General features: G+C 39.2%; 1 protein-coding gene across 2 annotated transcripts in view; it reads right to left on the bottom strand.

The window, feature by feature from the left end:
* The window catches only part of LOC131691991 (zinc finger Ran-binding domain-containing protein 2-like), a 218233-nt gene that overhangs the window by 96747 nt on the left and 95979 nt on the right, over positions 1-25507 (bottom strand). For both annotated transcript variants that reach the window (XM_058978811.1, XM_058978810.1), the window contains exon 3: positions 15167-15524. In XM_058978811.1, the coding sequence (XP_058834794.1) occupies positions 15167-15524 (358 nt within the window). The remainder of the gene's footprint in view (positions 1-15166; positions 15525-25507) is intronic.

Raw genomic sequence — 25507 nt, 5'->3', positions numbered from 1 at the left:
CTCAATCGATAGTTCGTGATCATTTACAATTATGCCTTTATTCAAAATATCATTCATTTCAATTAACTGGTCAAGAAAAGCGTCCAAATTAGTAGGCTTACTTTTATCAGAGTAAATACCTATCACCATTGCCCAGTGGTCCGAATCCAGAATTTAGGATGACAAAAATATTTGTGACTAAACTACTGGTTCTAGAGATTTCATGTCTTCGGAACAAATAATCTGTGTCAATTGAGGCATTTTTTGAGGTGGGTGACATTAGGGTGGTCCTTATTGTTTGTACGATCTGAAAATTATTTTCGAAATAAGAAGAGATAGAACAATGAAGTGTTCCGCAAGATTGTAGTACAACGTTTTTCAAGCAACTTTGCTGAGGACGTCATATTTGTAACTATAATGGTTTTAATTTTACAGCTATTAAAATGTTGTGTAATAGGGTATCCCTAACAAAATCAGTTTTTTCGTTATAACTTTTTAAATAATTTTTTTCCCTCAGTAGCATCTTCACAAAACTTTTAGAGCTTATTGAGACGAATATTATTTATGTAGACATATTTGAGATAGCTCATTTAGTTCAAAAGTTATGAGCATTTTTAACAAAAAAACACAACCTTTTCAAATCTTGATATCTTAAAATGGAGCAAGTGAAATTGATCATTTCTTTTTGCATTCGAAAGATCACAAATGATAGTATATTTTATGAAAAAATCTCAGAGGTCATTTTTGTTTAACTCATTTTATTTTAGTTTGAATATTGAAAATATTACTACTGTTTGTAGCATTAAAAGTAAAACGATCAGTGTAACCTAGCAACTATTTTTTAAAATAAGGTCAGATAGATAAACAAAATCTCAAATAAAACTGCCCGAGTATGGCAAAGGGCCCGCTGAGTTGTTTCCTATGTATTTCGTTCCGCCTGAGCCGCGGAAAACCTTTCCATCACTACGTCATAATGTGGCGAAGAGTCCGCTGAATTATTATTTTAGTCAGAGCCTTGGTAGAATCCATTTGGGAATCGGAAAACCTTCCCAGCACCCTGCTTAAGTACGGAGAAAGCCCCATGCATGCTGTTAATTTGTCACGAGTAATCAAGATCCGGGTAGCATCCGGAAGATCTAGAGTTTCGAGAAAACCATAGAAATACATAGAGTAGAATGGGGTCAAACAGGTACGGGTTTACAATAAGTATAGGGCAGTATCTTTGCAATGTTATTGCAGATGTAGCTCGTGTTGCGTGAATTAGATACACGGTAGAGAGCATCGTTGACTGTTGCCGTGAAGCAGCTGTATTAGTTACGACGTCGTTTATGTTTTCGCGTGTTGTTCTGCGGAAACGAATTGTCTTTCATCCTCAGTACATTACATTTAGTCAACGTAAAAAACATCAAGCGAGTTTCTTACGTAAAAATTAATGTTGAACAAGAGTATTGTGTTGGTTTTTTGATATTTTTGTTTCTGAAAAAGATTCGGACATCAACATGGAACATACGCTACCAACAGGAAAAAAGCATGCTTGACGATAGACGAACAAAGTACCAAAAGTTTATGAAGGGTTGGAGACGGAGGAACCAACCGTACTCGTGATCGTAAATCATTCTCGTTGCTTCCAAATAACCTGCAAAACTTGGGCGTTTATTTTTGCTTTGCTATTGATAACGGCGAGAATGATAAGCAATCGTTCCAATAAATCTGCATTCAAACCCGTGATCTCACAAACTCTATTCAGCAAAAACTTTTCTTGTCGCGTTGCCATCATTGGAATTGCCTCCACTGGGTAATGGCTCATTAATTCGAAGGCTCGATCTTTTCTTTAACGATTTGTCGTCTTTCCAACACACCACTTTGGTGTTTCCTTCTCAAAACGTCGTCATCGACCACCGATTCTTAACATTTCCTTTCGATCATGCCCATATGATCCTGCCTAGCTCTAGCTTTCCATTCTAAGTTTACGAATGATTAACTTTAGAATACCTATCTGTTTTTCGATTTTAACATCTTTCGTTTCTCTTATTCATAAATTTTCCGAAAATAGCTAACGAAGTTGATACTGTTAATTAAAATATGTGTGACTAGGATGGCTAGCCAAACATCACACTACGTTCTCCGCTGTTCAGATGGATTGATACACGACTACATTAGAAACAACAACTCAGTGGGCCCTTTGCCACACTCGGGCAGTTTTATTTGAGATTTTGTTTATCTATCTGACCTTATTTTAAAAAATAGTTGCTAGGTTACACTGATCGTTTTATTTTTAATGCTACAAATAGTAGTAATATTTTCAATATTCAAACTAAAATAAAATGAGTTAAACAAAAATGACCTCTGAGATTTTTTCATAAAATATACTATCATTTGTGATCTTTCGAATGCAAAAAGAAATGATCAATTTCACTTGCTCCATTTTAAGATATCAAGATTTGAAAAGGTTGTGTTTTTTTTTTGCTAAAATGCTCATAACTTTTAAACTAAATGAGCTATCTCAAATATGTCTACATAAATAATATTCGTCTTAATAAGCTCTAAAAGTTTTGTGAAGATGCTACTGATGGAAAAAAAATTATTTAAAAAGTTATAACGAAAAAACTGATTTTGTTAGGGATACCCTATTACACAACATTTTAATAGCTGTAAAATTAAAACCATTATAGTTACAAATATGACGTCCTCAGCAAAGTTGCTTGAAAAACGTTGTACTACAATCTTGCGGAACACTTCATTGTTCTATCTCTTCTTATTTCGAAAATAATTTTCAGATCGTACAAACAATTAGGACCACCCTAATGTCACCCACCTCAAAAAATGCCTCAATTGACACAGATTATTTGTTCCGAAGACATGAAATCTCTAGAACCAGTAGTTTAGTCACAAATGTTTTTGTCATCCTAAATTCTGGATTCGGACCACTGTGCATTGGCTTGTAACCGGCTTCTTTCTTCCTCTCAACTGAAGGCATAACCTCGCGACTTCACTACCGAAATTGAAGTAACACGGTTACCAAGTTACAGTGATTTAAGCGCCACCTTCCTAAGAAGGATCACTGTACCAGATGGTGCCCGGCCAAAGACTCTTAACTCGGGCGGGTTAGGTATTCCCGATCTTACTCTAACCTACGGTAGTTCAGTATACTCTTTGATCACGCGAATCAGGACGAAATCTCGAAACCACGATACCACAGTGAAGGCGCACGATAGATCAGTCTAGCTTGAGTAAAAAAAAGAAACAAAATAGCAAGAATCCAAACGCTTCTTAATAGCTTCCCAAACCAATACCGCGTTTATTCTGTAAATCACAACGAACCTAGACTACCGGATGTGAACGAAAAATCGTGCAATACAATTGGCCAACCTACTACCGCTAACACTTTATTCTGTTCTCTCTAGTGAGTGCGCACAACCGTAACGGAACGAGCTTACGGCCGGCAAGGTGACGATGACAATCCCTCGGAGCTTGGGTTTTCGAGGATCTTCGGGTGGCAGTAGCGTAGTTCGCTGTTGTCGGGTCGATCAGGCTAGGAGGCCGCACCGTAGGCCAGAAATGACGACGGCCGAGTCCTTGGGGTAGATGTGTCCCCGTGTAGGTTTTGGTGGAGATCCAACGGCTTGCCAACTAGCGATTCGACCACGATGTTGCGTTCTTCACCCAGAACTAGCACCCACGTTGAATGGGTAGCGTCACCTGATTAGCACAAAGCTTAGTTCACACAATTCACTAAACCAATTAAACGGTTTTCGCACCTAGAATTTTGCCTCACACTCTACACGCGCAACGCGAACTTTAAACTTTTACTCAAACGCAACTAATCTCCAGAACGGTCTCCACCAAAGTGACGAGCTTATCGGGAATCTGTTCATGCGTACCCTTTGGCGGTATCGTGTGTTCGCGCGTAATTTGTTCTGATTGGCTTTTGAATAAATCCCTTTTGTTCCCTTTTGATCATTTCCATTTGTTCGGACTTTTCATTTGTTCCACTTTTCCCGCGATTGGCGTAAGTGAGAATAATTTTACGCAGACAAGTAGGCTTTTTTGTGTAAGAGTTGCCATAATCGAGCTTTCTATATTCTAGTTCAGCTATCGTCCGCTAGGGTGTCAAATTTATAACTGGTATACAGTAAGGTAGTTTTGTTAATTGAGATGGAACAAATCAATTTGTTACAGGCTTGATGTGATGCATTTCATGAATATTGAAAAGAATCGGACAGAACTCATATTTAGAACTTTTATAAACTGGCAAACCGCCTGTTTATATTAAGTGATATTGTCCTTGATTCATTTGTGTTTGCTAAACTACTTTCAAGGCATTGGGGAAGACCATGGTGACAATATTGACCATCTCCCACTGATTGAATGGATACAATCTTTTCAGTTTGTAGCAACGTTCTGGGGTCCTTTAGCAAAATATTTGGTAAGCGATCGTTGATTATTGTCATGCGATCGCGCAATGCGTTTTGCTTGACATTATAAGATGGACCAACTCCTGAGCGCTGCTAATAATATTTCCTTTTTGCTGTCTTCGTCGTCGTCGTCTTCATCTTCGTCCTCCGATAGTGAAGGCGCTTGCTGCCATAACTCATCATTGAAAAACCACCTTAGGCTGCAATGGTACGTTGTCTTCTCGTTCCTTTGTTTTTTTGGTAGTGATTCCTTGTTAATTTGCACAACTTGATGTGGAGACGATGATTGCAAACGGGCAGGAGTGTTTGTTATATCGAATAAGTTTTTATTCAATTTTCGTTTAAAATATCCACTAGTTTTCAATTTCTTCCACTTGTTTTTTTTTCATAAAACGTTTATTTGGCATTTGCAAGAGCTTTTTTACGCCGGGGTTTTTTTACATAACATATTACAAAAGTTCTTAAGACTATCACGTTATAATAAACATTCACTTTCTAATGCTAACACTGAGCGTAATAATCATTTTGAATATTTTTATTTATATTCTATTTTCTTAAATTTCATTGTAAACCTATTGATAGTTTTTCTGTAATCTTTGTTTATTTTCTTTCCTTTATTTATATCGTTTTATCTAACTTAACTAACTGCGAAGAAATCTAAATTGTTTGTGGGTAGTAAGGGAAAAAACTAGGAACATTGTAGGGCTAATTATATTTGAATATTTATTGTTTTCAGGAAATGATAAATATGGCCCATGTATGTAAGATCTCGTAAAGCGAGGATATCACGAACAGGAACATAGGGTGGTTTTCTTCTGGCTCGTAAGGAGTCCATTAATTGGGATCTGGCTTTACGATATTCAGCGCAAGACCAAACAACATGTTCAATGTCTTCGTAACCCTCTCCGCAAACACATTGATTATCTTCTGCGATCCCAATACGGCGGAGATGCGCATTCAACGTATAATGGTTGGACATGAGCCTAGACATCACACAAATAAAGTTTCGACTTACCTCCAACCCTTTGAATCATGCCTTCGTTGATACTTTAGGGATAGTTGAGTGCAACCACCGTCCCAGATCTCCATTGTCCCATGATGTTTGCCAACTAGTAAGCGTCCTCTGACGAGAAGCGTTATAAAATTCATTGAAGGCAATAGGTATTTCATAGATGTCACCGTCCAGTGCCCCTATTTTGGCTAAATTATCCGCTCTTTTATTACCCGGTCTGGAGCAATGAACGGGAATCCACACTAAGGTAATTTGATAAGAATTATTTGTTAATTTAGTTAAGTATTCTCGTATCTTCTTCAAAAAGAACGGAGCGTGATTATCAAGCTATAAAGAGCGTAGTGTCTTAATTATGCTGAGGCTATCTGTGAGGATGAAATGATGGCTCGGGAGTAAAGTATCAATGATTTCCAGACTATAGAGAACTGCTGCTAGTTCGGCTGTGTAAACAGAGGCAGGTTCTGCAAGCTTGAAAGAGATCGTGGTATTATTGTTGAAAATACCGAAGCCAGTGGCCTCATTGATTCGTGACCCATCAGTGTAGAACATTTTATGGCAGTCAATGTGTTGGTGTTTACTTATGAATATCTGGATCTCCAGAGAGCGCAGGTGATCCGGGATTATACGAATTTCCTCTTGCATGGACGTGTCGAAAAATAAAGTGGAATCGGGAGTATCTAGTATATTAACACATGTCATAACATAACTAGAAGGCGTTATTTCTTGTGACATGTGTTTGAAGTACACTGTCATGAATCTGGTTTGGGATTGAAATTCGACAAGTCTTTCAAAATTTTCAATTACCAGTAGATTCATAACCTCACATCGTATAAGTAAACGAGAGGAGAGATCCCAGAATCGATCTTTTAAGGTAAGAACTCCCGCTAGTACTTCAAGACTCATCGTATGTGTCGATTGCATGGAACCTAAGGCGATTCGTAAACAACGATACTGTACTCGTTCCAATTTAATAATGTGAGTGTTTGCAACTGAACGGAAACAGAAGCACTCATTACTGAAAGTATCGTTGTTTGATACAATCTTATCACATCACTTGGATGAGCACCCCACCAACATCCGGTTATTGTTCGGAGAAAATTTATCCTTTGTTGGTACTTCTTTATCAGATACCCAATGTGGCCTCCCCATGTACCTTTAGAATCGAACCAAATTCTGGGATACTTAAAGGTCATGACTTGGGCTATCGCTCTACCAACCAACTGAAGCTGGATCACGCTTCCTTGAAAAAACAACCAACTCCGTTTTCTCCGTAGAGAAATCGATGCCAAGCTTCAAAGCCCAAATTGATAAATTATCCAAACTATCTTGCAGTGGTTGTTGTAAATTTATGGCTTTTGGTCCTGTAACAGAATCCACGCCATCATCTGCAAGTTGCCTTAGAGTGCATGGGCTGACAATACAATTATCAATGTCATTCACGTAAAAATTATTGAGAAGAGGGCTTAAACAAGAACCTTGTGGGAGGCCCATGTAACTTATTCTGAATGTTGCCAAATCGCCATATGAAAAATGCATGTGCTTTTCTGACAATAAGTTGTATAAATGATTATTTAATATTGGTGAAAGACCACATTGATGTAGTTTCTCTGAGAGAACATCGATGGAAACAGAGTCGAATGCTCCTTTTATGTCTAAGAACACAGACGCCATTTGTTTTTTCTGACGAAAGTAGCGCCAGACGGAGACTGTCAAATTTGTTTTGCAGAATCGAATAATTTTCAAAAAGTTCGCACGTTTACACCCTTTCCGTTTCATAATTTCTTTGTAGGCAACTTGTTTAGCTTCATATGCATCCGAGCACTCTTTGTCCCACCAGGGATTAGGAGGCCGGCTATTCATTGTCATGCCAGGATTGAATTTCGTTTGGGTTTGTTCTGCTGCTCCAATAATCCAACCCGCTAGAAATTCATATTCTTCGATAGGTGATAGCTCTTCCGTCAAAATAAGAGAAGTGGAAATTAAAGATTGGTATTATTTCCAATCAATATTTCGTGTCAAATCAAAAGGGACATTGATTGAATTCGTGAGGCCTAATTCACTGTTGATTGAAATAACAACTGGCAAATGATCGCTACCGTGAGGATCAGGTTCAACCTTCCACGTGCAATCTAACCGACGTGATGTCGAACATAGAGATAGATCTAATACACTTGGTCGTGCGGGTGGTCTGGGGATGCGTGTTATTTCGCCTGTATTTAAAACTGTCATATTAAGTTCGTCACAAACATTGTATATGAAAGAGGATCGATTATCATTGAAGAGGGAACCCCACAATATTCCGTGCGAGTTGAAGCCTCCCAGTATCAGCCGCGGAGCAGCCATGGATTCCACTACCTCAAAAATCTGACGTTGTCCTATTTGAGCTTTGGGAGGTATATATGTAGAAGCGATACACATGCCTTTGCCTTTAATGTTCGTTTGGAATGCAACAGCCTCAATGCCAGCAATCAAGGGGATGTTAATTCTATAGAAAGAATAGCACTTTTTAATTCCTAGAAGCACTCATCCATAAGAGGTGTCTCGGTCTAGGCGAATAATGTTGAAATCATTCAAGTTGAAATTAATGCTTGTGGTAAGCCATGTTTCACATAAAGCAAAACCATCGCATTTCAAATTATGCAGCAAAATTTTTAAGGAATCAATTTAGGGTATGATACTTCTGCAATTCCACTGTAAAACAGTGATGGTATCTTTCCCTGGAGGAGGTGAATTATCCATCGAAAGGTACAAGCGCTGCAAGAATGGGCCATTGAGCAATCAGCTGCTCTAAAAATGTTCTAATTGTTGGAAGGAACGCTGAAAGTATACTCTTTAATGGTTCAGAAATATTGAATGCATTGAAAATTAAATCAACAATTTCAGAAAATTTCAATAAACCTATCCCCGTTTGAGGCTCGGAGGAAGTTGAAGTTTCGTGTGAATTTTCTCCGCAATGTAAACATTTTTCTAAGTTTTTATTGCATGTATCTTCTTGATGAGGCCCCCCACATTTGCCACACCGTACCTTATTGGAACAGTAAGTGGCTGTGTAGCCAAGCTGTCTACAATTGAAGCAATTCATCACTCGAGGGATGAAAAGGCGAAAGGGGAGACGAATTTTATCAATAAGAACATGGCTAAGCAAAGCAGACTCAGCGAAAGTTACACGAAATGAATAGGATGGTCGGTAAACTTTTTTCTCTTCTTCAAGTGATACTGAGTGCAATTGCTTACAATCGAGTTTTTTACTTTATTAAGCCGGGTGTTCTTGAAACAACCAACACCATGCTTAAGTATATCCTCGACAGAATACGAGTGATTGTCAAAGTGTCGGTCGGTATTAGATAATTCGTTGATGCTTTTTAGTCCATTTTAACTGCAATTATTTCGTTGTTCTTATTGCCCTTTGTGTTATTGCATACGTGAGTGTCCAGTGCGCACTAGTGTGATAAAGTTTTCATGTACATTTGAAGTAATCATTGGAAAATCGTCGAATTAAATTATTCCTTCGACATCGATCGTCATTGTTTACTCAGTGTTTTACGTTCGTGATCTACCGTATACAAAAGTTATCGTTCTCTCATTACACGCCACGCAAAATGATTTGCCCCGCCTGTGCTAGTGGCATCATTGAGCGTTATATTGTATGTATTGTAGGTTTTTGCAATGCTGCCTTCCATCCCAGCTCCTGCCATGTCACCACATATGTGCTTGAGGAGGTAGAAAATCACAACCAATTGTTCTGGATGTGTGTGCCATGTAGCTCCCTGATGAACGATATCCGTTTTCGAAATGCCGCACGTTCTGCTAATGAAGCTGGTCAGGATAAAGCGCAAATCAGCCTGGAAAATTTGAAGTCAGAAATTCTGACTGAATTGAAGGCTGAGATCAAAACGAATTTTGCTGCCTTAATTAACTCCAGCACGTTTACACCAAAAACGACCCAACGCGCTGCAGTGGAACCACGATTCACGAAAGGGCGCAGATTGTTCAGTGCGAGAGAAAACGCTGCCTCTCGTCAGAACCCACCGCTACTGCAAGGAACCGAAAGCACTCTCTCACCATCTACAGATATAATAGTGGTACCAGCGGCCCAGCCAAAATTCTGGCTTTATCTGTCACGTATTGCCAAAGACGTCACGGCTGAACAAGTTTGTGCACTAGCCAAAAAACGTCTAGGAACGGATGACGTACATGTGGTTCGACTAGTTGCTAAAGGAAGGGACATTAGCATATTGTCATTTGTTTAATTCAAAATCGGCGTTAGAGCCGAGTTGAAAGCTAAATCGATATCCACTTCCACATGGCCGAAAGGGATGGTATACCGAGAGTTCTCGGACAACAGATCGAGTGAATATTTTTGGCGTCCAACTGTTCCTCCGGCAAACAACAATCCGCAAATTTTTTCGTCAGGATCAGAATTGGTAGCAATGGAATAAACAACTGCGATATCAACTTCTCAACTCGGACACCGGGATGCATATTTGCCGCAAGCTCTAAGGAAGTCTCCAATCCTCCAAGCACAGTCGAGCCCTTCCTGCCAGCGATCTGCAGCCGTCCCGGTCCTGTGCTTAGGTTTGGAAAGGAGGTCTTCCGAAATCGTTTCACAGGCAAGTACGATGTTAATTTCGACAATTCGTCCCCTGAAATTTCTGTTGCTTCCAGCCGACCACCAACCTTCGGCCCCCGCCATCGCTTTTCGAACGCAGCTACCGGACAGCAAATCGCTCCAGAGCAAAATGTCTACCTGTTAGTCTAATGCTCTATTACCAGAACGTCGGCGGAATGAACTCTTCCCTTGATGACTACAAGTTAGCTGTTACAGATCGCTGCTACGATGTTATCACGCTGGTCGAGACATGGCTTGACTGCCGCCAATTATCCTCTCAGATATTTGGGTCGGAATATGAGGTTTTTCGCTGCGACCGCAACCCATGGAACAGTCAAAAACTATCCGGCGGAGGCGTCACTGTCGCTGTGGACAAACAACTGCAAGGTAGAGTTGTCGAGGACGACGCATGGAAATGTGTTGAACAAATCTGGGTTGCTATTGAGTTTGGTGATCGAACCGTTTGCCTGTGTGCAGTTTATTTTCCTCCGGATCGCATTCGGGACAATACGTTGATCGATGCTCACATCCAGTCGATTTCACATGTAATGGCAAGTATGACTCCAGTCGACGAGATCGTTATATTAGGCGACTTCAACCTACCTGGACTGTCGTGGCAGCCATCTCACAGTGGGTTCCTGTATCCTGACCCTGATAACTCCGTGTTTCACGCAAGCTGCATCAACCTCATCGACAGCTACACAGCAGGTACACTTTTTCAAATCGACGACATGGTTAACGAAAACAGCCGCAGTTTGGATCTTTGTTTTCTTAGTGCCCAGGACGTTGCTTCAACTATCTCTATCGCACCAGCTCCATTGGTGAAAACTGTACCTCATCACAAACCTCTTGTTGTCTCGCTGAACCAAGAAAATGACCCTCATCCGGTTTTCTACGAATATCGTAATGCAGACCACCGCAGCATCGCTGTTTTTCTATTTGAGCTTGACTGGGATCACTTACTCGATAGCAATGATGTTGATCAAGCAGCACAGACCTTCACTCATATCATGGCGCATGCCATCGATAGATTCGTCCCGAAGAAAGTAAACCGGGATGAGAGAAAATTCCCATGGCAATCCGTCGAGTTACGGCAACTTAAAACAGCAAGCCTTGAGAAAATTTACGAAATACCGAACTCAGTCACTCCGGAACCACTATGTGAGGCTCAATTTCGAGTACAAAAAGGTGAGCAAACGTTGCCACTCACATCACAAGCACAATATTCAACGCAAACTCAAATCGCACCCGAAATCCTTTTGGAGGTATATCAACGAGCAACGCAAAGAGTCTGGCCTTCCGTTGTCGATGACTCTAAATGGTGAAATGGCTACCGATAGCAATGAAAAATGTCGTCTCTTTTCCAGTAAGTTTGCCAGTGTTTTTAAAGCAGAAGTATTAACCGCCAGAAACGTCCCTTCGCAAACACAGACTTTTGGTCAAATGGACGTGGATGATACGATGATTACGAGAGCAGCCCGCCAACTGAAGTCAACTCACAAACCAGGACCAGATGGAATACCGTCTGTTCTTTTGAAGTATCATATCGACTACTTGCTGTCTCCACTCCGTCGCCTTTTCCAACTGTCCTTATCCAAGGGGATTTTTCCATTCGTGCTGGAAATATGCGCATATGTTTTCTGTATATAAAAAAGGGAAAAGAAATGACATCGAAAACTACCGCGGCATCATATCACTATGCGCTGTTTCAAAACTGTTTGAACTTGTTGTCATGGAGCCTCTTTTCACTAACTGCAAGCAATACCTCAGCGATGACCAACACGGTTTCATGCCCAGACGGTCGACCACTACGAATTTGCTGTCTTACATCATACATCACTGCGAGCATGGCGGAACGGAATCAAACGGACGTTATTTACACTGATCTATCGGCAGCATTCGATAAAATTAATGACGATATAACTGTTGCAAAGCTGAAGAGACTAGGACTACACGACTCACTCCTTAGGTGGTTCAACAGCTATCTTACCGACCGGTCGATGAGTGTCACCGTAGGCGTTTTTCAATCAGATAGTTTCAATGCTACCTCCGGTATCCCACAGAGGAGTCACCTTGGTCCGATAATTTTTCTACTGTTTTTCAACGATGTGAATTATGTTTTGAAAGGACCTCGTCTGTCATTTGTATATGCAGATTCGTTCGATTGCTGATGCCCATTTCCTGCAAAATCAACTCGACAGTTTCGCAGCTTGGTGCGATTTAAATCGAATGATCGTCAACCCGAGTAAATGCTCGGTGATTTCCTTCACAAGGAAAAAGCAACCGTTTCAAATATACCTTGGGGAGTGTTGAAATCGATCGTGTCACTCACGTTAAAGATCTTGGAGTCATGCTGGATAACCAACTCACTTTCAAGCAACACGCCTCGTTCATCGTCGGTAAAGCATCACAAACGCTGGGCCTCATCATGCGTATAGCTAGAAACTTCACCAACGTATATTGCCTAAAGTCGCTATATTGCGCACTTGTACACCCAATCATCGAGTTCAGCTCTACAGTGTGGAGTCCTATCTACATGAACGGTGCGGAAAGAATCGAATCCATTCAACGGCGGTTTATTCGATTTGCCTTGCGCAGGTTACCGTGGCTTGATCCGTATCAGCTACCTGACTACGAAAGCCGAAAATCGTGAAGTCAGATCCCGTGCAATTTGCACAAGGTTTAATGCCTTTCTTTTCCGCCTGAAGAAAACTTGCCAAGGTCCAGAAGACCCTTGAGGGTATAATTTTATTCTAGGGGGAGTTGAAAGAGGGGGATCAGAAGAATTTTGTTCTTGTGAAATGGAGGATTCCTTCTCGCCTACCATACACAATAAGTTTATTAAATACTAACACTAGCAAAATTATACTAAAAATCTACCTGTCCTTCGAAGAGTTGCAGTTTCACGCTGTCTCCTTCTGTCACACGCTCGGGTTGAACACAGCGCAATCACCACTACCAAGATGGAGCCGCTGTTTACCTGTGGGTCCAGGGGTATTTCCTTACTACGCAGCGTGGCTAGTTACACAAATATACAAAAGCCCGTATCTGCACTAGCACAGATGAATAAGTGATGATGAAGCGAGACGCTGCACCAACAAGATGCAGCTCTGTCTCACTCCGTCACAAGCGCCGACTGTATGCAGCGCAACCACTACCACCACCAAGGTGGGGCCGCCGCATACCTATGGGTCCAAAGGTATTCCCCTACTACGCAGCGTGGCTACTTCGCTGCCTTCGCACCAACACTCGCTTATCGTTTGGTACCACCACCAAACGACCGCTCTCGTAGCCAACAATCCTGCCTGTCTCCGCACCAACACAGCACCAAATACTGACACGGTACACAAACTTCTAGCCTATTCACGGCTTGCACAGCCTTGGTTGCTACAACCAATCAGCAAACACAACCTTTCAAGGCGAAAGCTAAAACTGTTATATGGATCGGCTCGACTATGTCCTGTATGCGATCAGGAAGGGCATCGAGTCAACTTCTTCCACTTGTTGGCGTCCATCGTGACAGTTTATATGTTTATATTAGAATGTTCTTTCCCAAGGGTATGCACACTTTGTAAGAACTATGTGGTCTTAAGAACGTTTTATAGCAGCTTTCTCCTGATACACTGAACTTGATGAAGAATATCATAAGACTTCTATAAAACTAGTATTTAGGTTTATGAAGGTTAAAAATCTAGGTTTTAAGGAAGAGTTCAAGTATCTGTTAAAACTACTCCTAAGTGCTGTTACACTTATCGAAGGAGGGGTTTTATAGAGGTTTCTACAAGTGTTCTTCAAGCACTCTTAAGAACTATCAATTCTGGAAGATAACATTTACTTGATAAAAGCTATGATAAAACCAAATGGTTTTTATCATGCTTTGATAAAGCTACCATGAAACTTGAATAAAACCAATTTGAAATAAGATTGTTACTTGGGAGACCATTACGACCACCATACTGGCAGATCCCATTATTGTAATGATCACTTGGATATCAATTCAGTAACACTCACGCACTAAACGGCCCGACAGAACCACCTTGGGTGGTAACATCTCGATTACCTTAGGATGTGCCCGCTCTACTAGCCCGTTTAAAATTTTTAGTTTTTCTCTCGGTAATTCGTGGCTTTTTCCCAACTGTCAATACGCGACATTGTTTATGAACATCCAATGAAAAATAGGATTGACAGGATTTTTGTGCGTTTTTAGCACCTTGTGTCACATCTTTGTTTGTTATGCATACTAAGAATACCAAATCATGTAATGTGATGGCCGGAAGACTAAAGAAGCAACTGTTTCTCTGCAAATTGCTATTACAATACATCTCCATTCGCGATGTTTGCAGTTGTCAGTTTTGGAACATGGTACAATTGGGCGTAGAATGGCAGTATATCCGAGTCACTCGAAAACACAAAAAGCACCAAACTTTTTACAGCGAAAACCAAAGCTCTAGCGACGACGTTCTGAACACAAGGACCGGAAAACAGTAAATCCAGGATAGACGGTAAAATCACAGAGAACAGACATCCATGATCGAACAAAAATATTTAAAAAACGTGTGTAAACATTTGAATTAATATACGATAAACACTAGCGCCGCCACACCAACCTATCCCAACTATCCGTCAAATCCATTCCGGAACCGGTTCGAAATCATGAATGGATTCAGTATGGAATCTTGCTCAAAGAAAACAACCGACAATGTCTCTATCGGCTGATGCATTTGAGCTGGAATTCATGCTGAAGGTCCGAACCGGTTCCGTACTAGTTTGACTGGGTAGAGGAATAACCGCTGTCAATTCTGTCGAACTCAGCCATAAAAAACATGACGACAGTAGCGCACATGGTTTGGATATCCCAACTACCTTCGAAACCGTTAGAGATTTTACACAAGTTGAATGCTGAAGATGGACGTCTATTCTCTGTGGTAAAATTATTAAATTATTTTTATCTTTGATTCATTGTATTTTTTCGTATACTTGAAATATTTTTCAAAAAGCCTTAATAAATAAATAAATAAATAAAGGTATTTTTTTCTAGTTACTAGGTGGCATGATTCTGGGAATAAGGCCACAAATGGTTTAACGTGCTTTTACAGAGCACATATGAGCGATTACGAGTTAAATGCACCAACAAAAAATAAAGTCACTTACCGAGGACTTCGTGATCTAGACCGGGAATTTAAAGACGACGAGCTTGATGAATAATATCTTCCCTTGGTGGCAATTGTCTCTACTGCGTTATCAGGTTTGTTGTCTTCGGCATCGGTTCCCCACAAATCATATTTTGAAAGATCGCCATTATCATCATCGTCATCGTCGTCGTCTTCATCCTCATTGATCGCAGATTTTTTTACTGTTTTTTTCGAGAAATCTACATCAGTGTTAATGGATCCAGGCTCATTGCTTATATTTTTCTTTTTTCGGCGACCAAATTCATCATAATCATCATCAGATTCCTCGCGATTTTTGTACTCTACAACCCCTCGGTCGTTATAGCCTCCTCCGTAACCTGAAATTCGCAACACAAAACATATCATCAAAATATTTTCATAAAAAAGTCTTCGGAAAAGAACTACAGCAATCATTCGGTAACTGGGCGTTCTTTAACTGAGCTACTTTTTAACTGGGCCTTTGGTAACTCGTCGCTGTTATGCTATCTTACGACAAACGCAATTTTGAGGTAAACTAAGTTGCAGTTGCATATTACCGTCTAAAAACTCTCTGCAAAGTGGCGTTTTCAGAATTTTGATATTCTGCTTGGTTACTGAGATAGAGCGAAAAACGTGCTGAGAAATTTTTATTTTTTTACTTCAAATGACTGTGTCGTAGGATTGGCTCAAGTTATCTTCATGTATAAGATGTTTTTATGTGTAAAACCATTTGAGGAACACAATGGCATAATCATTTACAAAACATAAATACACGAATTGTAAAAAAATGCAGTTTAAGTTTTGAACTGGAAATATAGCATATTTAGCAACACTGTAACCTAAAATAACTATTTTTTCTAGATTCCCTGACTCATTTCGTTCAAAATGCATCGCACCGGTTGTTTATAGACCAAACGAAGCCAAAGATATGAATAAAAGTTAATAATTGGTGATTGGGGACCTATGACACGTGTGAGTGCGACTTTTGTTTACATTTATAGTAAAAATTCACAATACAGTCAACCGATCTTCGTATTATTTGAGAAATTAATACAGAATAGGTAGAAGCATCAATTGTCTTCTTTGAATTGTTTATACCATAGTTTCAAGATATTCAATCTCAAGCTTTAAAAATCGCTTTTTGTCGAAATGTGCTAAATTGCGCTTTTCATAAGATAGCACCAGGGTGGCCAGACCTACCGATTTATCGGTAGTCCTACCGATCTTGGTCTTCCCTACCGATTCACAGACGACCAAGGATTGCTTTTGTGAAAGTGAATATGGTAACTTGTGTGAAAGAGTGCGTAAACATCAATCGGTTAAATCGTGTGAAATACTTTACTTTTCGTTGAAAACTTTGTGGGCGCCTATTGCTAATCGAAATATCATTCAGATAAGTATAGTGTGTAGTCATACAGACTATTATTGCTCTGTGATTTTCAGATTTCATTTCGCTGCGGCTGGCTTTATAAGCTTGCCCGCAGTGGAAGACGCAGTGTTATATTGTTCTTTGGTATTGTCCCGCTTCTCCAGCTGTAGTTTAATTTGCCTATAATGAGCGGCCTGTGTGCAAAGTGTACGAGCACGGTGAGTCTCGCCGAAGGCCTGGTTGTATGTCTTTTTTGCGGTGATAAATATCATCAAAAATGTTCCGGGCTAACAAAAGCCATGGTAAATTGGGTGGCTGATAATGCAAGTCTTTGCTACAAGTGTGCGAAGTGTTTATCAGATCAGTCTTCTGGTGTGCAGGATGTTAGTTCGATATCCATTGAGTTGAATAAGAAGATGGAACAATTCGCTTCCATTTTTGAGTCTCTCACTGATGCCCGAAAAAACATCGATGCACAGATAAACATCGCAGTAGAAAACGGAATAGAAAAACTGATCAGGTCTTTTAACAACTCTCTCGAGAGTAAATTGGCTAGCTTGGAAAACAGTGTTGCCAAAAAGTTGGAAGATTTGAAAAGTTGTTTAAATGAAAATGTTAAGCGTGAAATTGAATTAGTTGGAATGAACAGAAAGAGGAATTTTAGTAATAGGAAGGTTCATTCTGAATCTGACGGGAATCCCAGTAGAAAACGAAAAATTTTGACGAATAAAGAAGATGAACCGATGTTAATTGAAATAGACGATGATGGAAATAATGACGAGGTTTTTGATAAAAATAGTAGAATTACTTACGCGAATGTTTTGTCGGGAGCTACTGGGACGAATAAAATTAGAACTAGAAGTCAAACGAAACGTAAGGCTCGCCCGGTCATTGTGATTAAACCAGTCGAGCCGTTGCAATCGAGTGACGACACGAGGAATGAATTAAAAAATAAATTAGATCCAAAGGTGCACAAAATTAGCAACTTTAAAAACGGTAAAGATGGCTCGATTATTGTGGAGTGTGCAACTCGGGATAATATTGAATCGGTGAAAGAAAACATTGTAAGCAATCTGGGTGAAAAGTATAATGCTGTTATACCGATACCCGGTAAACCGAAGTTGAAAATAATGGGGATGAGTGATCGATACTCTGAGGAAGTTTTCGTTGACTTATTAAAGAATCAGAATGAGGGCATTCCGGTCGATTATGTTAAAGTTGTTGCCAATTTTGAAAATCCACGCTTCAAGTATAACAAATACAATGTTATAATTGAAGTTGATAAGAACACTTATAGCGGCCTGATGTCAGCCCGTACGGTGAACATTGGTTGGGATAGGTGTTCTGTTTTAGAGGCCTTTAACGTGCTGCGCTGCTTCAACTATGGAGAATTTGGTCATAAGAGTACGGGATGCGTTAATAAAGAAACATGCTCCAGATGTAATGGAGCACATAGAACATCTGAATGCTCGTCAACTGATTTTAAATGTGTAAATTATATAAAAAAGAATAGTGAACGCAAAATGAATTTGGACGTAAACCATGCGGCATTTAGTAAGCAGTGTTCAGTATATCGGAGACTGCTAGAATCGAAAAAAGCAACGTTTTGTTGAGTGAATAGCAACTAACAAACGGGAGGCTGTCTGAAATATTATGTTTAAATATAGCTGGGTTGTCTACAAACTTTGTTTCAATGCGACATCTTGTAGAAAACAAACGTCCATTGTTGGTTTTTCTATCAGAAACACATATTGTTAATGCTGATGCATTTGATCAGTATAGCATTCCAGGTTATAAAGTTGCTTTTTGCCTATCTCATTCCAGACATACCGGTGGAGTTGCTATTTACGCCAAAGAATCGATTAAATTCAACGTTCGGTTAAACGAAGCAGTTGATAATAATTGGTTCTTGGGTATATCAGTTGAAAGAGGCATGCAGATGGGAAACTTTGCAGTAGTATACCATTCTCCTAGTTCTGGCGATCGACGATTTTTAGAAATTTTAGAAAACTGGTGGGAGAATTTCGTTGATTTAAGCAAACTTAATGTAATTTCGGGCGATTTCAATATTGATTGGCTCAACGATCAAAATTCGAATCAGTTGAAGCAGTTGGCTGAGTTTTTCAATTTCAAGCAAACGGTTAGTGAGTTTACAAGAATTTCCAGACACAGTAGAACATTGATAGATCACGTGTATTCCAATTTTGATGGGGTTCATTCGTATGTAGAGGCCGATTGTGAAATTTCAGATCATGAGACAATTTCAATTTTGCTGGAGAGTGAACCAAACCGTGAGGAGGATAAAGTTAAAATTAAGTGCTGGAAAAGATATTCGAAACAAGCCATGTCTCAACTGGTTTCGAGAAGCCTGGATTTTACGGAATTAAATGGAAATTTGGATAACAAGGCAGCTGTTCTAACTAATGTGTTAAAAGAGTGTACAAATAGTTTAGTTTCTCAAAAGTATATTAATTTAAATAACTCGAACAGCTGGTACTCTTTAGATCTTTTGCGCCTGAAACGCAAAAGGGATAAAAAGTACAAGAAATTTTGCAGAACTAATAGTGAACGTCTTTGGAATCGGTACACACACGCGCGAAATATTTATTCACGAGCTTTGAAAAAGACCAAATGTGAGTACATTCAAAGGAAGATCGATCAACATCAAAACAACAGCAAAGAGTTATGGAAAATCCTAAAGAATTTAATTAAACCTAAACCTAGTTCCTCGCAGTCCATAACTTTTAACGGGGTAGAAGAACAATCTGAGCAAATAATAGCTGAAAAATTGAACAGTTATTTCGTTAACAGTGTGCAACTGATCAATCAAAGTATTGAGCTGGTCAGTGAACCTGCGGAAATAACACAGCCGATTAATATTAACTGTAGATTTGATGGATTTCACCCAATCACTTTTGAACAATTGAAAGATATTTGTTTTTCTTTGGGAAAATCGGCTGGTATCGATAATGTCAATGCAAAAGTGATACAGGATTGCTTTCATGTCATCGGGCACGATCTGCTGGACCTTGTAAATGAATCGCTACAAACTGGGCACGTGCCGACAGTTTGGAAGGAATCACTTGTGATTCCTATTCCCAAAGTTACTGGAACGGATAAAGCCGAAGAGTACCGCCCCATTAACATGTTGCACACATTAAAGAAAATTTTAGAACTTGTTGTTAAGGGCCAGCTGATGAGTTATTTGAATAATAATAATTTGCTAATTCCGGAGCAATCGGGATACCGAGAGGGACACTCTTGCGAAACCGCTTTGAATCTAGTGTTAGCAAAATGGAAAGAGAAAATCGAGGTTAAAGAGACTATTTTTGCTGTATTTTTGGATCTGAAACGCGCTTTTGAGACAATTTCGAGACCATTACTTTTGAAAACTTTAGAGCGATTTGGTATCGGAGGGATAGCGCATAAGTGGTTTGAAAACTATTTATGTGATAGAACTCAGAAAACTAGTTTTAACGATTTTGTATCTAGTCCTCTCGGCAATCCTCTTGGAGTGCCGCAAGGTAGTGTCTTAGGTCCTATTTTATTTATTATGTATATAAATGACATGAGGCGAGTTTTACGATTTTGTGACTTAAATTTGTTTGCTGACGACACTGTTCTGTTCATTGCAGCTAAGGATATAGATGAAGCCGTGGCGCATTTGAACGAAGATTTGCATTCCCTTGCGCGTTGGTTAAAATTTAAACAATTAAAGTTAAATGTTGCTAAAACTAAATATATGATCATCTCTTCGGCTAATACTAGGCCTGACGTTAACGTTGAAATAAATGGTGAGACTATTGATCGCGTTAGTGAATTAAAATATCTTGGAATAATCATTGATGACAAGTTAACCTTTAAGTCTCACATCGACAATGTCATCAAAAAGATTGCTAAAAAGTATGGTATATTGTGTCGTCTGAAAAATGATTTAACAATTAGTAGTAAAATTTTATTATATAAATCTATTGTTTCACCACATATTGACTTCTGCCCATCCATTTTGTTTCTTGCCAATCAAACACAAATATTGAGGTTACAGCGATTGCAAAATAGAATCATGCGATTAATTTTAAAATGTAACAGATACACTTCCTCTAGTTTCATGCTAAGCGCATTACAATGGCTCTCTGTGAAGCAAAGAATTTATTACTTAACAATGGTGTTCATTTTTAAAATTATTAATGGAATGCTGCCTCGATATTTGTGTGATCGAATTGAAAGAGGAAGTGATGTGCATAGGTACAACACTAGAAACGCGTCAGATCCAAGAACACCAAACTTTTTATTTAGTAGATCACAGAACTCCTTGTTGTACAAAGGAATAAGTTTTTTCAATTCGATGCCTAGGCATATTAAACGTGCAGCAACATTCGCGGAGTTCAAAACACTATGTATTTCACACGTAAAATCTGCTTTGTAGATAGATTTTTTGAATTTTTATATTTTGGAGTTATTTGAATAACTATGAAATACCACGAAGATTGTATTTTTTTTTTCTCTTCTATTATTTGCATTTAGTCACACTAAGTTATTATATTCGCTATGATGATGATGGATTTTTGTTACTTGTTTATTAAAGTTATTAAAAAATAATGAGATGTCTACAAAAGTCTGAGCCACGCGCGCGCTAAGCAGATAGAGACTAACTTGAAATCGAACATGGTGACCAGCACTAAAAGCTCATCGGGTTGAATCGAAGCTTTTAGACTTTTGTTGTGATCAGGGTCTGATTTGATGATGGAGTTGTGTTGACTTTGCTCGACAATAGAGTTAAGTTCGGTTATTGCTGCGATAGTGGTAATAACGGAGTTAGCTCGTTGAGTATGGGGCTTGATGACTCCTTCTGATAACTACTAGATATCGGGTTCAATTTCTGATCAATCAAGGATGTTCTCGGATAGGAGTATCCCTTGATTGCCTTGGGTTAATGGTAGGAAACTTTCAATAAAGGGGTCTGATGTGGATGATATAACTCGACCGGACTCTGCACTGCCACTAGGCTCGTCACTGCTCACCTTAGCAGGTGGTAGTACCGATGTCTTGGTCAGGCGGGAGGAGTCTTACAGAGAATTATCGGAAATGGAAGCTATTGGGTTCAATTCCCGATTCTATCAAGTATCTTCCCGGAATGGAAATTTTCTTGATGGACCCTAGTTGTTGGCGGAATATTCGAAATGTATCTGGTTACGTTCTTTTGAAGGAAAGCTATGTCTGCAAATTGAACCAGTCCGTTTCTTTTTGTTAACTGGTTTTGTTATGGATCAAAATATTAATTATCTTTTAGATAAATCGTTCAGCTCACACCTTTGTGGGGGTATGAGGTGGGACCGTCATCATCATCAAAACTACCGATATTTTGTTATTCCTACCAAAACTACCGATTTTTATTGATTTTACACATCCTACTTAACATTCATTTTTTGGGTTGGATTTGGTCTGAGATCTGTGTTGTCAGTATTTTACAATTCTATGTCAATACTACGTTTCTGGGACAAAAACCCGGCCTACCAATAACTACCGATAAACTTTTAGTGACCCTACCGATATTAAGGAATTCTATCTGGCCACCCTGGATAGCACAACAGTGAAGAACTAGAGCACTCTAGTTAGTGTGTGGCCAACACGAGTTTGACGTATCGAAATGAGCAGAAATCTGAAGTATTTCTATTGTGAATACGTCAAATTTAATGCTCGTTTGGATACGTCATGGCCTTATGGCCACACTCTAACTAGAGTGCTCCACGACGAACTGGATTGCAGCACAGTTAAAAAGCAGTTAAACGTCAAAACATAGACGTCAAACGTAATTTGACAATTTGATGGCAAAACTAGCCAGGAGTTAGCGAATGGTAAACAATGTTGACAAATATCCATTTAAATTTCACCAATCAATCGAGAAAAATATTAACCCTTGCTTGTTAGGAGTTAGGTTGTCTTAAATTAGCGATTCGTTTCACCAGTTCACTGAGCATACAGTGAAGGGCATTCGTCGATACTATTGGGTAACCTATTAATTGATCGACTTCAAAACCATAATATAAACATCCGAATATTCTTTAGCATTGAAATCGCCCCCCAGTGAATTTTTGCATTTGACACATCAGCCCAGTTAGCGAGCGGCATTAGCTAACTGGGCAGCCGTCTTAGCCCAGTTTCCGAACATTTACTGTATCTATATCACAACATTTTAGTAATTTAATCCTGTGACTTATGGCTTTGTGGTTAAACTGAGTCAGGTGCTACTGTAACTTTTGTCAAAATGTAAATGTAAATGGGTTAGAGCCAGAATCATACCGTTTGTGCTTAACCCCTAACAGAGTCAGGTCCCAAAATCAACCACTGTCAGAAAAATAGAAATGAAATAGAAATGACATTGTATTTTCTGTTTCTGATGTGAAGAGGTCTAATTTTCATTAACACTCAGTATGCTCGAAGGCTCTACGAAGCTGTTCTTCAATGTCAGCCTCTTGCTCCGAACAGCCTTGTACTGTGCAGTGCGTATGTCTTGAAGATATTATCAGTGAGGGATCGTGTGTACTGAACAGCAGAAGGCACAACATGAGTTGACAAACTGTTGAATGAATGCGTGGGCGAAATTAAAAATGGCATCGAACATCAACTTACGGACTTATTTTCGGACGTTGACTTTTCGAGATAATTTTTCAATTAAAAGGTTTTTCACTCATAAAATGGCGGAATTTTTCATAAAAAGTATTATTTCTTCAAATGAGTAAAGAAGCCCTAATTGAAAAATTGTCTGGAAAACTCAACGTAGGGGTTAGGTGTTTTATACACAGAATGTGCATGCAAAATTCGACACAAATCGGTTAAGTAGTTTTTGAATAGCAGTTACCACCGCAAATCGTGTTTTTCCAAACATTCTACAAAAAGCTATCAAAGTATCAACGAATGCTTGGTTTAAGTGCTTGGATGTGAACCGGGACTTTATTCGTACAATGTCAAGGCTCATGTCAAACCATTACACATTTGATGCGCAACTCCGTCGTATAGTGCTTGCCGAAAGTAATCATTGTGTTTGTGAGAACGGCCATCACGACATCGAGCATGTTGTTTGGCTTTAATACATTTTCCCCTCTCTCATTCACAGTAGAATCTCACAAACCTATCCCTGTATCTACAATATGGCATTGCTTCACAAGTTTTCGATGCATACCGTTCTTGATTACCGTCTATCCAGAACATCATGACTTACCTCACATGCAGATGATATAGAGAACATCATGGCAGCATCGGAGTGCCAACAATTATCCGAAATATCGACCCTCCCCTCGCCTCTGCGATTACAAGCTGGAAACCACTACAACAAAGTGTGCATATCCGCCACAACGATCAACCAGCAAACGACGATGTCAATTACACAATATGTATCCCACCTTCTACCTTTTTCCTTTACTTACATAAGAGGAGAGCAAGCCGCCCCTAAACACGACTTTCCCTTCCCCCACTAATATGTGCCATGTAATTAAAAAAAACGAATTATCGGCCTCGTTAAGCTACAGCCTTTGGGCCTAAATAAACATATTAAGGATAATTGTAGTTGCTACTCCGTGATTGACCAGAACAATTGTAAATTGCACAGAGAATCAACGAATGGAGCCTGGGAGTAGCTATCCATTCTCAATGTGCACGTTTTGAGAGTTCTATATTCTACAATGTTAATAACGGCGCCGGCCACGTCCTTACAGTCATCGGAGAAGGGAAGGAATGTTAGTGCAGCAAACGTTGTTATAGAGACCGTGTATACCTCTGCATTAGAGTGGCCCAAAGTTGCATGGAAAAAATGCAAAGTGCGAAATTTCAAACCTTGCACCTAAAAATAATAGTTTGGGTGGCCAATAAGCTTCCCTGAAAATTTCAGCTCATTTGGTACATTAGAAGTGGTTCCGCAAACGGCTCAAAGTTTGCATGGGAAAATTGACTAAATGTATGAAGAAACGCATCGGTTTCACATTTTCAGAACTAGATGGCGCTGTAATCGATCAATATTTGTTGTGAGAAAAATGAAGAATCCTTTTGTAACAACAAATCGACTCGTGAAGATCGCAAGTCAATCCAACAAAAACTGACAAAGTTATAAGCGCGCAAAGTTGAGGTTGTCATGGGTTGTAGTTGGGGTGGCTCTGTCGAAAATAAAAAAGCGGCTTATGATGAATGCACGATTTGCTTGAAGTAGATAACTACATGAATTTCAACTTTTAATAACACAAAATGCTGACCATTTGGAAGGGTGGTATCTTCGGCAAACTGCATCAGAATGTCAAGGGCTTTCCGATGATGATGTATATTGACAACCGGGAGTATTGCTCATGTTTAATTGGAGCTAGCGGTATGTTCACGATTTCATTATTCCTTGTTTCTTTATTCCGGCGAATCACGGCATTCTAAAAATAATACAATACCATGAAAAGCGATTACCTTTAGTGTTTCTAGATATTGGTCGTTATGGCAATACCTATGTAATTGAAGATTTCATAATACAAGTATTATTTATCGTGTATAAACTTTGGTAGTTATATAGCAAATTAAATGACAATTATATATTGGTTTCTTTCTCCGCGAACAATTAAATAAGGTGCCGATTGCTATGTTATCATTATTTGCGCGCGTTGTTAAACTAAATGAAGCACATTTTAAACGGCATAAAACAAGCACCACCGTAATACCTGAAACGACTAGATTTGTATATCGAATATGCAACCGATAACGTTAATTTTTCACTAATTAATAGAACTAGATTGGAGACAATAAGAACGAAAAGAAAGTAACCTGTCACCTTTTACGTCAATATTCAAGCTAGAAATTTTTTATACTTATGAAGAAATATAGTTAACATGACAAGTTGAAAGTATTCAATACAATAATAACAATTAATTGATTTGATTTCATTAATTTAATTAATGCGACTAAAAGTAAGTCAATGAATATGAAAATAAAACATGGTCGGTG

The sequence above is a fragment of the Topomyia yanbarensis genome, chromosome 3, assembly GCF_030247195.1.
Source record: "Topomyia yanbarensis strain Yona2022 chromosome 3, ASM3024719v1, whole genome shotgun sequence".
Taxonomy (NCBI): domain Eukaryota; kingdom Metazoa; phylum Arthropoda; class Insecta; order Diptera; family Culicidae; genus Topomyia; species Topomyia yanbarensis.
This window is presented reverse-complemented; position numbering and strand designations above follow the sequence as displayed.